General features: G+C 41.7%; 1 protein-coding gene and 1 pseudogene across 2 annotated transcripts in view; one reads left to right on the top strand and one right to left on the bottom strand.

Moving 5' to 3' along the window:
- Positions 1 to 12,569, top strand: part of LOC308423428 (uncharacterized protein) — a gene marked incomplete at both ends in the record, with an annotated part of 34,607 nt that extends 22,038 nt beyond the window's left edge. The window contains 4 exons of the mRNA XM_080920123.1: positions 276 to 455; positions 4,397 to 4,603; positions 6,777 to 6,995; positions 12,411 to 12,569. Of these exons, the coding sequence (XP_080776249.1) occupies positions 276 to 455; positions 4,397 to 4,603; positions 6,777 to 6,995; positions 12,411 to 12,569 (765 nt within the window). The remainder of the gene's footprint in view (positions 1 to 275; positions 456 to 4,396; positions 4,604 to 6,776; positions 6,996 to 12,410) is intronic.
- Positions 10,322 to 11,112, bottom strand: LOC308431526 (large ribosomal subunit protein eL6-like; annotated as a pseudogene). The gene has a single exon. The product of its transcript is annotated as a large ribosomal subunit protein eL6-like (transcript).
- Positions 12,570 to 14,441: the final 1,872 nt, after the last annotated feature.

Here is a 14,441-nt window from a genome sequence, read left to right as displayed (position 1 = left end):
CTGAAACCTAGCACCCACATGGTAGCTTACAACTACCCGTAACTCCAACTCCAAGGCGTCTGATAGTCTTCTGGTATCCTTGGACACTGGGCATGCATGTGACGGTGATACATGTCAGCCGTACACACAATAAAAAAGCCCACATCAACTCTACTCATCTCTCCAGCAACTCAGTATCACAGCAGGGTCTGTGGAAATAGAACGTGTTCACAGTTTGAGATAGCAAGGGAAGCTTGAAGCACTGGGAAGTGTTCATTTAATGCTATGTGTTGCAGAAAACTGAAGTCCTGCAGCAGGAAATTCAGACGCTCACCAAGAGACTCGAGCAGCTGCACCACCTTTATGAAGAAGCTGCTGAAGAAAATTACATGGAACAGAAAAGACCCTTGGGATACCTGGAGGGAAAGGTTGCTGTCAACTGCCCTCTGAATTGCTCAGATGTGGGCAGGAAGAAAGTAAGAGCTGCCAGAAGGCGACATGTTTCTCTGAGAATGATCACATTTAGTTTTCTCAATAGCTTTACATTACAAAAGCTGCTTATGCTAATTATGTATTTCCTGTGTGTGTGTGTGTGTGTGTTAGCATTTTGTTGTGTAGTCTTGGGTGCACTCAAACTCTCAGCCTCCCAAGTGCTGGGATCACAGGTGTGCACATCTGACTTACACATGTTTTTGAGAATAGCCAAAGGGGAATATGTTTCAAATCCTTATTGTTTATGATTTTCTTTAAAAAAAAACCCTCTCTTCTTTTCTTCTCTTTTATTCTACTGTGCATATGTTTGGTAAACATTATGATGGCACTTGTTAATATGACTGATTTTTAATAGTTTCTTTTTTCTGTTTGGACAGAGTTTAATTTAACAACAAAATATAATCCAAGCTAGACTGAAACTCTCACTGTAGCCTAGGATGACTTTATAGTTACCGTCCCCTCTGCCTCTGTCTCCCTAGCCTGGTTGTGATTAGAGATGTGTACCGACTCCCCTGGCTAAAACGGGCCTTAATTCACTCTTAAGTGAGGATGATCAGGAAAGGCACTCAGAGGAATCCCAAGTGTTGTGACAGACTTGATGGAAGGTATTCCTCTTCATTCCTGTGTAACCACCGGGTAGGGATTGAGGAATGCTGGGAGAACCTGGAGGCCAGGTCTGCTTTGGTATGTAAAATATGCACGCCAGCTGCTTGTTCATTGAATTCTGTGCCCCGCCCAAACCTATGGCACACAGTTCTAGAATGAGACTGGCTCAGAGTGTGACCTCACTTGCTCAGTTATGTTGACTAGTTGCTCTCAACCCGTCCATTAGAGTGTGTTTTTGCCGTTTTCCCTTGGCATGCCAGGAATCAGTCGTGTCATGTGGTCTTAGCTGATCTGGAACTAGCTACGGAGCCCAAGTTGGGTTCAGACTCAGAGATCCACCCACTTCTGCCCCCCAAGTGCTGGGACCATTCAGGTTTCTGTTTGTTTGTTTGGTTTTCTTGATTTGTTTTGTTTTTTGTTTGAAGAGATTTTAAACAAACAAACAAACACTCCTTCACTAGGTCTGGAGAGCACCCAAGACTACACAGTTTAGAGCACTATTGCTCATGCAGAAGACCTGGGTTTGATTTATGAGCCACATCATGGCTCGTAACTGGAACAACAGTTTTAGGGGATCTGATGCCCTATCCTGGCCTCTTCAGGCACCAGGCACATAAATGAATACAGGCAAAGTACTCATACATAGAAGATTAAACAAATCTCACAAAGCAAAACCCTCCATATTATGAAATGACATTTGTTTTTAGTTTTGAGACAGGGCCTCACTATGTAGCCCTGCAATTTGATACACAGTCCAAGCCAGTCTCTGACTCAGACATCTGCCTGCCTCTGTAGCCATTAGAGGCACGTGCCACCATGCCAAACTTCACTCTGAAATGACATAAAAAAATGTGCCTCACAGTGTTTAAGCTTGAGCTGTAAGGCTCCGTGGTTTGAGAAAGAATGATGAACGCAGAGTGTTTTATTCTGCGGAAGTCCAGCATGCTGGGGTCTTACAACCAAGTAAGCTCACGGGCCATGTTTAAAGCATATTAGGGGAAGTCCAGGGTAGGTGACCTTCATCTTGCTCCATCTCTGGGGACATTCTAGAACCATTACTAGGGTGTGTGGCCTAGAAATGATTGCTGGGGAGGTCTGGAAACCCTTTTTGAGGAAGAGGCTGAGGAAGTCTGGAAACTGCTGATGACTGGTCGTCTTTGCCTCAGGCCAGGTAGACTTGCCCAGTTCTTGGAAACAGAGATTTAGATTTGTCTCCTGAACTGCCAGTTTGAAGCCTGTCATGGAGTGGGCCTGGCCTTCTCAGAGCTCTTGAGCAGTAATGATTCATGCCTATGCAAGACATTTAAACCATTTATTAAATTTGAAGAAAGCACAAACAGCAATCCTTTTCTCCACCCCTTTAAAAGCTCTCAGGAAAACAGTAATAATCTTCCCATCCCTCTTCCTGCCTCTGCCCTCCCAGGAACCAATTATTTAGGCATCCATCTTTCAGAGATGTTGTTGTGGTGCCTTACCGCTGCAGTAAGTGAGCATCACAGCCAATTAAGTCTGGTGATGCTTTTTGTTTCTCAGTGCATATAAAAAGTGTAATGACATTATATTGTAGTCTATTATGTTTTCATTATCTATAATATATATGTCAAAACAAGCTAGTAAAATGTTCTTTAGAAAGATAAAATAGACAGCTAGGCAGGCTCATTTAAGGAAGGTGAAAATACAGTGGTTTGAATGAGAATGGCTCCCATGGATGCATATATTTGACCGCTTGCTTCCTAGTTGGTAGAACTGTTTTGGAAAGCTCTAGGAGGTGTGGCCTTATCAGAGGAGGTGTGTCACTGGGTCTAGGCCATGTCTCTCTCTGCCTCCAACTTGTGAATAAGATACAAGCTCTTAGCTACTGTTCTGGTGAAGTGCCTGCCTGCTGCCACGGTCCCTGCCATGATGGAACTGTCAGTAAGCCCACAACTAAATGCTTTCTTTTATAAGTTGCCTTGATCAAGGAGTCTCTATGCAACAATAGAACAGTAACTAAGACCATCTGTATGAGTAGAGAAGAAAATATAAAAGGATATTTTGTCATCTAGAGACAATAAATCACAAATGTAGGGACTCTTGGAGGGAACTCAGCAGTAGACCATGTGCATAGCATATTTAAAACCCTTGGTTTGATTTCCACAGTGGGGATGGGAGAGGGCAGCGAGAGGGAATAGGAGAGGAAAAGGGGAGGGGGAAAAGCAGAGAAAAAGAGGAAGGAGAAGAGAGGCTTGAAAAGAAATACATTATTATAAACAATATAATGAGACCAACTCAGACCTAAAATAGCCAACATTCTCAGAATACCAAGAAAGAAAATTATTGGTCTTAATGAGACACTCCAGCAAGGTGGCAGATAATTAATAAAAATATAAACACATGGGCTGAGAAGCTCAGGTGGTAATGTACTTGCTTAGCATAAAGGAAGCCCTGGGTTCCATTTCCAGCAACACATAAACCAGGCATGGCAGCACATGCCTGCAATTTCACCATTCTGGAGGCAGAGGCTGGAGGCCAGAAGTTCAGGACTATCCTGATGGTGAGTTCCAAGCCAGTCAGGAATACGTGAACCCCCATCTAACAAACCCACCTCACAACATCAGTAAATTCCAAGATTTGAGACAACCATTGTTTTATGGGAATAGCTTCTTTTGACTGTCTTCGATGCATATATCACACACACACACACACACACACACACACACACACACACACACACTGTTTTTGAGACAGAGTTTCTATATATAGCTATGCTTTTTTTTTTTTTTTTTTTTTTTTGAGACAAGTTTTTTTTCTGTGCATCTCTGGCTGTCCTGAAACTTACGATGTAGACCAGGATGGCCTGAAATTCAGAGAGATCCACCTGCCTCTGCTCCCAGAGTGTGGGGGTTAAAGGCCTGTGCCACCACAACCTGGTAGTCTATGAATATGTTAACATAATTAAAATAAGCGTAGTTTCTTTTATATTTTTATTTAGCTGTATTATTATTTTTGTTTAATAGATATTTTAAAAATAATTTCTAGGGAATGTATATTTTATCACGCATATTTGAAGTATTCTAGTATGATATTTGCATGATTTCTATTTTTTTCTATTATGAATTATGCTGAGTATCAAACTGCATGTGAAACTTTATTCAAGTTCTTAACACATTTTAATTTTTCCCAGAAAAGATGGACAAGTCTATTGTGACACATACTTGATTTTCTTGATTATTTTATTAGTTTATATTTATGCTATGAAACTTATGCAGTTATCATTAAACCTCACCCCAAACATCTTAAATTACAGTTTTCAATTTCAATACAGTTAATTTCTACAAAAGAAAACGCAAGGACCCAGACTGTCCACGCAGATGGACACAGCAAGTTCAAACAGTTAGAGATGTTACTGGATATTGAGCAGAATTCCAAGATGGCTGCAGCCCCACGAATGGAAGAGAAAATTCAGAGACTTCAGAAGCAGCTCAGTGATTTAAAATTGTCAAATAAAAACATGAAGACTCAACTGACAAGAATAAACGTCCTTAAAGTAAGTGCAGAACCTGGCTTTACAAATGCTCACCAGGCTTTGCCTCCTGTTTTCATGTGTGAGATCTTATACTTCTTAGTTAGTTCATTATACTGGAACATGTGGTTTGCAGAATAAAGTGGGGGTACTCTTGAGGGATCAGGGTAGATCAAAAGGACTTCTGTGGTAGAAAAGAGCCAGTTAACAGTGTTGACTTAGAAGAGCCAAACTAAGGGTAGAAAGCTTAAAGATTTGTTCAGTTTGACCACATTGTAAAGAAGGACAAAGAGATCTAGTGACTGCTGTCACCCTGAGTCCATCTTTGGGGTCTTGAAGTGCGATTGCAGTTTAAACAGAGTTTAAATATGCACGTTTAATATGCACACTCCTGGTCAAGGTGTGATCCATGGACCCATCATTGTCCCATCCCAGTCTCATTGGTGTGACAAGTTCTTAGAATTCTATAAACGTTTCTCCTAGGAGACAGGTTTCCCCTCTGGCTGGTGACTTTTCCTCTCCCAGCATGAGATTTCTGTGGAAATTCTCATTTCTTTGGAGTGTTGGTTTGAATAGTCTCATAGTCGGATTGAGAGACACAGTGTCTCCTTAGAACATTATTTCTTCTAGGCCATTTACTGTGCTGTGGCATAAGGGCACACACGCACATACAAACACATGAATTCACACATTTATGCATGTACACATGCACACACATGAACATATATATGCATGTGCATATACAAGCTAGAAATAATTTTGTATACACGCAAAATAGTATTAAAGCTTATAAGACCGAGGTTCTTGTCCTTCCTAACACAGTTCCTCATGTTGTGGTGACCCCAACCATAAAATTATTTTCATTGTTGCTTCCTAACTCTAATTTTGCTACTCTTCCAAGTTGTAACATAAATATATTTGTTTTCCAGTGGTCTTAGGTGACACCTGTGAAAGTGTCATCTGACCCACAGGTTGAGAACTGCTGCTACAGGAAACTGGGTGTCTGTGCAATCACCAGATAAAATGATTCTCCTGTCGAAGCCTGAGCATGGCTCACTACTTCTCAAAAATAACTTGTATTCAAACCGTCACGACTATAAACCATCTGCTTTTTGTTTTAGGTTCTAAAGATTTATTTGTATGTATTTTTACTTTATGTGTACCACATGTACCCAAATGTTCACAGAGGCCAGAAGAGGGCATTCCAAGATCTCTTGGAACTAGTGTTAGAGGAGGTTGTGAGCTGCTTAATGTGGGCTGTAGGAACCAAATTCAGGTCCTCAGGGCGGTGCCTTCTCTCCAACTCCTTCTTTTGTTTTTACTGAAGTGTTTGAGAAAGGAGCTCACCCAATAGCACATGCTGGTCTGGAACTCCTGCTCTTCCTGCCTCAGCCTATACATTGCTAAGGTCACAAGTATGCACACTCAACTTTTACTATAGTATTTTATTAAGTCAATAGATTATTTTTAATTAATTATTTTTTACTATAAAATGTTTTTATAGTATTATAAAAATATATATTTGGAGTTACATATATATGTGTGCATAATATATATACATATGTATAGTATTATATATACATATATATATACACACATATGTATTATATATATATATATATATATATATATACACACATATATATATAAAGTTAGGTACAGTTTTGAGCTTGGGAATTGAATCCGAGTCTTCTGGAAAAGCAGGCAGTGCTTTTAACTGCTGAGTCACCTCTCCAGCCCTAGATTGAATATTTTTTCTGTTGGTTGGTTGTTTTTTTGGGGGAGGGTTGTTTCTTGGTTTTGTTTGTTTGTTTTCAAGACAAGGTTTCTGTAGGTAAAGCTGGCTGTTTTAGAACTTGCTTTGTAGACCAGACTGGCCTCAAATTCAGAGATCCACCTGCCTCTGCCTCCTGAGTGCTGGAATTAAAGGCACCACCTCCTGATTCTCATGTTTTGTTTTTAAGTCATGTGAGCCAGGAGTTATATCACACGTATTTATTGAATCCCAGCACTAGGAGGTAGATGGAAGAGGATCTCTATCAACCATCCTGGTCCATATACCAAGTTTCAGACCAGTTAGGGCTACAGAGTGAGACCCTGCCTCAAAACAAAGAAAGATGAGTTGCCTTGTCTCTTATTTCCAGAAAATTTGAGCATGTTTTTCTCCATCTCTCCCCTGCCTTTTAACCCTACACAGGACAAAACAATTGAGAAGCTCAGGCAATCTGTAACAAAAATCGAAACAGTGAATGAGAAGAGAGCAGCCGAAACAGACAACTTGAAAACCCCATCAGATCCTGAGGGGGAGGCAGCAAGACCAGAGAAGGAGAGGGCCCACCAGATGCCAGCCCAGAGCCTTCCTGAACCTTCTACAGTCAGGAGCGTGCTGAAAGGGGTCCCGGGGAGAGAGCAAGAGGTCTTTTTCTTATGACTGTTAAAAACTAATTTCATTGATGTGATCAACACTCACCTCAGCTTAGACTTTACCTAACTTTGATAAAAAGAGATGTATTAGCTAATGGCATCGTAGATGGTTTGAACTGTGGAGCCCCTCAGAAGGGTAGATGTGTCCCTGGATACCAGGATCAGCACCCTGACATCTTACAAGGCCCTTTTCCTTCTCTTCTTGATGTCAGTACAACAGCTTGTCTGTTTCGACAGCAGCTGTTTTTCCTATGTGACAGGAAGCACCAAGAAACATGTAGTTTTATATTTAGGCTCTGTGTCAGGAGCCATAACCCCAAGAGAAGTTGTTCTGGATCAAGGTTGGGTCAAGTGTATCTCCATGTGACTCCAACATGGCTAGAGCCGGGATATATGCTTATTTTAGCTTAGCTTTATGTACACAACCTCTAACTAGGATGGTCGAAACATGTAAAATAGAAAACTGTGTTTTATGTTCTATATCTCCGTCCTTGGGCTGGCACACCCAAACATGCTTAGGCTTTTCCCTTTTGAGATACACCCATGACTGCCACCTCAAAGGGGATTCAACATATTCTGAAGGCCTAGCTATGATGTAGTCTACCCCAAATACCATGTTCCAATGTGCTAGCACTCTCATGAAACTTTTAGTAACAGAACAAAGAACATTACAAATCAAAGACACATTTATTATTATTATTTATTAAATTACTGTTTGTTTTCAGACAGTGTCTCACTATATTAACCTTAGTTGGCCTCAGCTCTCTATGTAGACAAGGCTAGTCCTGACCTTGCAGAGATCTTCCTGCTTCTGCCTCCCAAGTGCTGGGATTAACAGCGTGTGCCGCTAGTCTGACAAGACATTTTCAAAAATTATATTTATTTATGTGTGTGTCTGTGTGTGCGTTTGTATACTATGTGTGTACTTATTGCCTTTGGAGGCCAGAAGTAGGTACTAGATCCTCTGGAACTAGTGCTACAGATAGTTGTGGATGTTGAGAATTGAACCTGGGTTCTTTGGAAGAGGAGACAGGGCTCTTCACCACTGTTTCATCCCAGCAGTCAGTCAGTCAGTCAGTCAGTCAGTCTGTCTGCCTATCTATCTGAATGTTTTTTCTAGTGAGTGTATGTCTGCATGCCAAATGTGTACCTAATGCCTGAGGAAGCCAGGAGTCAGATCCCCTGGAACTGGAGTCACAGGTTGTTGTGACCTGATTGCCATGTGGGTGCTTGAGACCAAGAGCAGCCAGAGCTCTGAACACTGAGCCATCTCTCCAGCCCCTACTGTTACGATCCTTTGGTACAAGTTGAGGTTTGCTTTGTTGTTACGTATTATAATGCTAAATTCTATATCCAAAGGTCTAGGCCTACAAATGGCTTCCAGTCACTTGAGTGACTTTTCAAGTTTAGGAGCTTTGGTTGTGCAAACCTTGTTTGTTTATTTAAAACTATTGGTTAAATAAAATTGGTTACAGCCAATTACTAGAGGGATTAGAAGTAGGTGGCTTTTGAGTTACCTGGTTGGGGTGGAGAAGGGGAGGAGTTAGGAGAAACCAAAGAAAAGGAGGAAGAACAGAGGAGAGAGGAAGTTGCCACAGGGGAGATAAACAGTGAGATGTGGCCAGGCCCGAGTTAGAAGAGTGTTAGGTTAGGGGTTACCCTCCAATAATTGTCAAAGCCCAGTAACCGCAGTCTCCGTTATCTGTACGCTAGTCAGGGAGAGGCTTAAAGTGCAGCAGGTATGTGTTTCCGGTAGTGTGTTGTACAGTGACGCTAGAAACCTCCGCTTTTGGTCTCAGATGCTATCAGATGACATTCTTAGCCTCTGCGTTGGTGGAAGCAAAGGGCCTGTTTGTGCATTCTAACAGAATTTCCTGAAGAGTCACAAGGTTGTTAGGTCACACATAAAGGTGGACAATAAAGGGGACTCAAGAGGACAGGATAGCTAAGGATAAATCCACTCTGCACCTGCAACAGTCAGCCTTGGATAATGTTTAACATATGTGTGGCTTTTCTTTTTTTCTGAGAGTTTCAGTTAACATGGCTTTATTTAGAAAACAAAACATATAAACACAGTTTTGGTAGTACTGGGGATCAAACCCAGGGCCTCACTGATAGTTGGGGGTGATTAAATATAGGTCATATTCCCATAGTAGTTGCTTAAGTAATTAGAAATTGATCCATGACTGTAGGATGCCCTGCAGAAAGCTGTGTCAGCATTGTCTCCTTTCTGCTTTCTTTCTGCATGTGTGCTGTCTGGCTTGCTTTTGCTCCTGCATGCCTCCTTGTATCATACCTTCTGTTACATCTCTCCTTGGGCATGCTGTTTCACGACTCATTTCTGAGGCGATTTCCTGCAGCTGTTGCTTGATTTCAGGGATCCTTATCCCAGAGGCACTTTGGTCATAGTCTTTAACTGATTCTATTCCAAATATGTTTCAGACTTAAAATATCCTCCCCACGTCTGCACATTCTTAATTGATAACTCCATTTCTGCCAAAGTGCAGCATCCAAACATGGCTGCCATGTTTCATGGGTGTTTTGTTGTGTGTGTGCCCGTGCATGCACACATGCTTGAGTGTATACATGTATGTGTGTACTTGTGTGTGTGTGTGTGCATTGGGGTGTATTTCATCACCTGAACAGTGATACTGCCTTTCCATTTCTGTCCTAAAGTAGTTCCACATAGCTTACTGTTTGTCTATTCACTTGATACTTGTAAAGGATTTACTTTATTCTTAATCATGTGCATGTCTGTGTGAGCAAATGCTGTGTATGTGTGGTGCTCTCAGAGGCTAGAGTAATGGTTGTGAATCAATCCCCTGGTGTGTATGCTGAGACTTGAACTCTGGTCCCCTGGAAGAGGAATATGTGCTCTTAACTGATGAACAGCCCCAGTCCCTTATTTACTTTAAAATTCTATGGTTGTCCAGCTTCTCCGTATTTCTGGTTTAGAGCACATTCCACATTTCCACTAGGATGGATATATCTATATCTATATCTATATCTATATCTATATCTATATCTATATCTATATCTATATCTACATCTACATCTACATCTACATCTACATCTACATCTACATCTACATCTACATATCTATATCTATATCTATATCTGTCTCTGTCTCTGTCTATCTATCTATCTATCTATCATCTATCTATCTATCTATCATCTATCTATCTATCTATCTATCTATCTATATATCTATCTATCTATCTATATGATTATTTTAGCTGAACACTGCCCTCTTCTGTTGCCAAAGCAAGGGTGATTTTTTTTTTTCATATGAAGCTGTTTAATTAAATTGTTAGCAATTTAGAACACAAGTTTGTGAGGATACATCTCGTTTGTCAGGGAGAACTGAGATCACAGATAGCCTTGGAACTGAGGAAGGGCTTTAATCTTTGGCAAAATCTGAGAGTCCAGTTTTCTGATCAGCCTTTCGCTGCTCTGTAATCTCGTATTTCTCCTTCTCTGTGTCAAAGATCTCGCCCTCCTGGTGCCTGGGTTTGTGTAGCTGCTGCTTCTTGAAGTAAACGTCAGTCAGGTGTTTGGGGATTTTAACCTCGCCAATATCGACTTTTGTAGAGGTGGCGATGACAAACTTCTGGTGTGCTCTGAACAGAGGAACTCGGTTGAGGGCAAGAGGTCCAGTCACAAGTAGCAAGCCACTACCCAGCTGCTCCAGGAAAACCACTCTCTTCTTGCCGTGGCTCAGTAGCTTCCGAGGCACATCTTCAATAGGATTATACCTAGGCATTTTTCGAAGCTTCACCACCCGGGTGCCACCGTTCTTGTCCCCACCAACTGTTTTCGTGACAGTAGCAAGGACCTTCTTTTTCTTCTTCTTTTCAACCTTGGTCTTGGCAGCTGAGTATTCCTTTTGTACAAGGCCTTTCTGGAACACATAGCCAATTCCTCTAACCAGGGCATGGTTTCTTTCGGTTGCAATGGGGCTTCACCTTCTTGGGCTTTTTAACCTTAGGGTTCCCCTTTTTGGCTGCACCAGCGAACCCGGCCTTGGAGGCAGGAGCATCCCCGCCAGCCTTCTTGGCCGCAGGTTTCTTCTCCTTTGTATCAGGCTTCTCCGCCTTTTCACCCGCCATCTTGCAAAACGGGAAAGAGAACTAAGGCCGCAAGGATGCTTTTTTACTTTTCTTGTTTTTGAGGTACTGAGATGCAGGGCCTTGCAGAGGCCAGGAGACCACACGGCCTCTCACCTCTACACCCAGTCCTTAACCTTTTCCTCCTGAGACAGGGTCTCGCTCAGTTGTCAGAGCTGGGCTTGAACTCCTGTAGCCCAGCAGGCCCTGAACTGTGGCTGGCATTGCAGGTGCAAGTGGTTTCTTGACAAGCCTTTATCTGGAGGTAGAGGGCGTATATGACGTTTCCTTCTGCTACGTTCTTTTCATATAACCCCTTAGTTCATCGTTCCCTTTTTCTGCTAGCCTCCCTCCCTTGCGAGCACTCTGCAGCCTCGGCTCAGAAAGCTTGCCTTCTGGAGCTATTACGGGTCTCACATGCTTTGAAGCCTCCATCTTTCCATTCCCCGTGAGTCCGTGTGCTGATCTTGGAGGTCTCAGGCTTGTTTCTGGCATCGTGTCTGTGTTCTACTCCAGTGGATAGTTTGTCGCCCTCTGGTGCTGCCTCTGCTGACTTCGGATATCCATGTCCCCTCTCACGGGCATAGTGAAAGCTGGAGTTTTCTTTCAGTTGGCTTTGTGGCTGTTTTCTTATTTGCTGCCCTTGCTGATCTTTTTGGCTTTGGGTGGATTGAGAAATGTGTTGAACACGGCTACTGTCATTAAGCAAATTAGTAGTTCAAAAGGCAGTTTGTCAACCCCGTGGCACATGCTGACAGTTCCTAGTTTGGGAGACTGAGGCTCATGTGTCTGTCTCTCCAGCCCAGGAATTATAAGGCTAGGCTGAGTAACAGAACACTTAACAAAAAGTATTCTGGCAAGATGGCTCAGCGGATAAGAGTGCTTGCTGCTTACCCTGCCAACCTGTGTTCAGTCCCGGGGACACACATGTTAGGAGAGAACTGACTATAAGCAATAAAATGATATGAGTAATAAAGTTGGAAAAAATGAGAAAAAGAGATAAAAATGCATAAGAAATTCTCAAGAATTCTTGTCATAGAAAGGATGTTTCTAACTAGAAAATGCCACTTTGCCCAGCCAGCAGTGAAGCCTGGCTCTGATCCCAGTGCTAGGGACACTGGGAAGAAGACAGTCCGATGCTGGCTTAGCTGCACGGCAAGACCCTTTACCACTCCCAAAGATATATTGCCTTAAGGAAATGTTTCATAAAGCTAAATTTCAGATCATACTGACTTCATCGTCCTCGATGAGTGAGTGACTCCTAGCCATCACAGAATGATTTGTGTGGTGATTCTTTACAGTTTGCTGACTTTCGAGAAACCATTATGAAGATGTTGGGATTTAACATGAAAACAGCAGACAAGGATATCATTAATCAGCTGAAGCTTGTCATCCAAATTTATGAAATCTCTAACAGATCAAAGATGGCTTCTCACTGGGAGCCTGGACAGGCCAAGTGAGCAAGTTCTGCTTCTCCAGGCTGCTAAGAAGTTATATACAGCTGTTTCCTCCTACAGCACCCAGAATATAGCTACATTGTGAATAAAACTGGAAAGTTTCCTCTAGAATCTCTTCTCCTCTGTGTCTTTGGAATGATCTATTATTTCTGGCTTAGTCTGTATTGTCACTTGAGATATATGACACTTATCTAATTACTTTTACTGACTGCATTTTAACCATAAACATATAATTAGCTGTAGTATTTATAATTATAGTCAGTAGCCCATGTCTTGAATGAGTGATTTATTGGATAAACATCCCTCCTTAGTGCCTGGGGCCCACCCCTGCCTTTTGGAGTTTGGAGCCAAGGAGGAACAGAGTTGATGGAAAACTGATGATTTCCGGCCTAACTGCAGTTCTGACTGCACTGGGGGCAAGAAGCTGATGACTCTGGAAACATAACACTCTTGCTTAGTCTGTGGCTGAAACTGCTGGCTTCTTTTTTCTGTACCTCTCTGTGCTTAAATAAGCACTGGGGAGACTTAACAATGCTTAAATAAGCACTCAGGGAACTTAACTTTTTATTATTGTTCTGTGTTTCAATAGCACTAAAAAAACACAACATGACTCTTTTAAAAATTATTTTATTGGATATTCTCTGTATTTACATTTCAAATGTTATTCCTCTCCCCCTCCACTCCCATCCTCCATCCCCCTCCACTTGCACCCATGAAGGTGTTCCCTCTCCACCTCAGTGCCTTGGTGTTCCCCTACACTGGGAAAGTGCACCTTCACTGGACCAAAGGCCTGTTCTCCCACTGATGCCAGACAATGTTAGCCTCTGCTACATATGCAACGGGAGCCATGGGTCTCTTCATGTGTGCTCAATGGTTGGTGTGTTAGTCTCTGGGAGCTCAGGAGGGTTTGGTTGGTTGATAATGCAACAACATGCCACTAATGCTTAAATAAACACTGGGAAAGTACAAGGAGGATTTATTGCTAGTGCTCTTTTCTCTGGTGAGTCAGCCAGAAGCATCTTTCTGGCTTTTTTTTTTTTTTTTTTTTTTTTTTTTTTTTTTTGCCAAGAAAGGAAGGGAAAGTTACTCACACAGAGAATACACACACAGAGAACACACACACACACACACACACACACACACAACTGGATGAAGTAAAAAATGGTTACACCATCTTTATTGCTTTCAGCTTTTTTATAGTATTTTAGACAAAAAGTTATCTATGTAAGAAAGAATTACCTTGTAAATAAAATGTTATATAAAAGGGGAGTTCCAGAAAGATATCAATAACAAGTTCAAAGCAGTGTTCGTTTCGTAAGCTCATTATAAGATCAAAGCAGCAGTTTTTACATCGCCTTGCCTTATCATGTGCACACCTGTGGCTTCATCTTTGGACCTGAATAGTTTTCTTTGAACACAAATTTGTCTCAAGCCTGTATCTCTTTTTAGTGTAACTATATGAAAGTTCATTGTATTTTTTTATTATGCAGCATTTACTGACTATATGAGGAGTGGTCACATTCTATTCTTGATTCTAACTTTATTATATCTTTCTAGCAGAACAACTAGAACCATTTTAAAACTTTCTTCCCAAAATTTTTGAATCAAACCAGAAATTCCATACAATCATTGATTCATCTAAATAGTATTAATTCATGAAAGGTCATCTTTATGTTGATCTGCAGGAAGTCTCCCCAATAGGGTGAGTTGATGCCCAGGAATCATTAGGCTGTGTAATAGTGACAGGAATGGCAGATCAGCTGCAAGAAGCAATCCTAGAATGAGGTCACCTACTAGCCGTAGCCTTTCCTAGATGGCTCCTGGCACCTTAGCAGTAAAGTTATACTGTGCTACTTGAATTTTCCTAACTAGGCA

Source organism: Micromys minutus (genome assembly GCF_963924665.1).
Source record: "Micromys minutus genome assembly, chromosome: 1".
Taxonomy (NCBI): domain Eukaryota; kingdom Metazoa; phylum Chordata; class Mammalia; order Rodentia; family Muridae; genus Micromys; species Micromys minutus.
The sequence above is the reverse complement of the archived record's forward strand: the minus strand, read 5'-3'. Positions and strand labels throughout refer to the sequence as shown.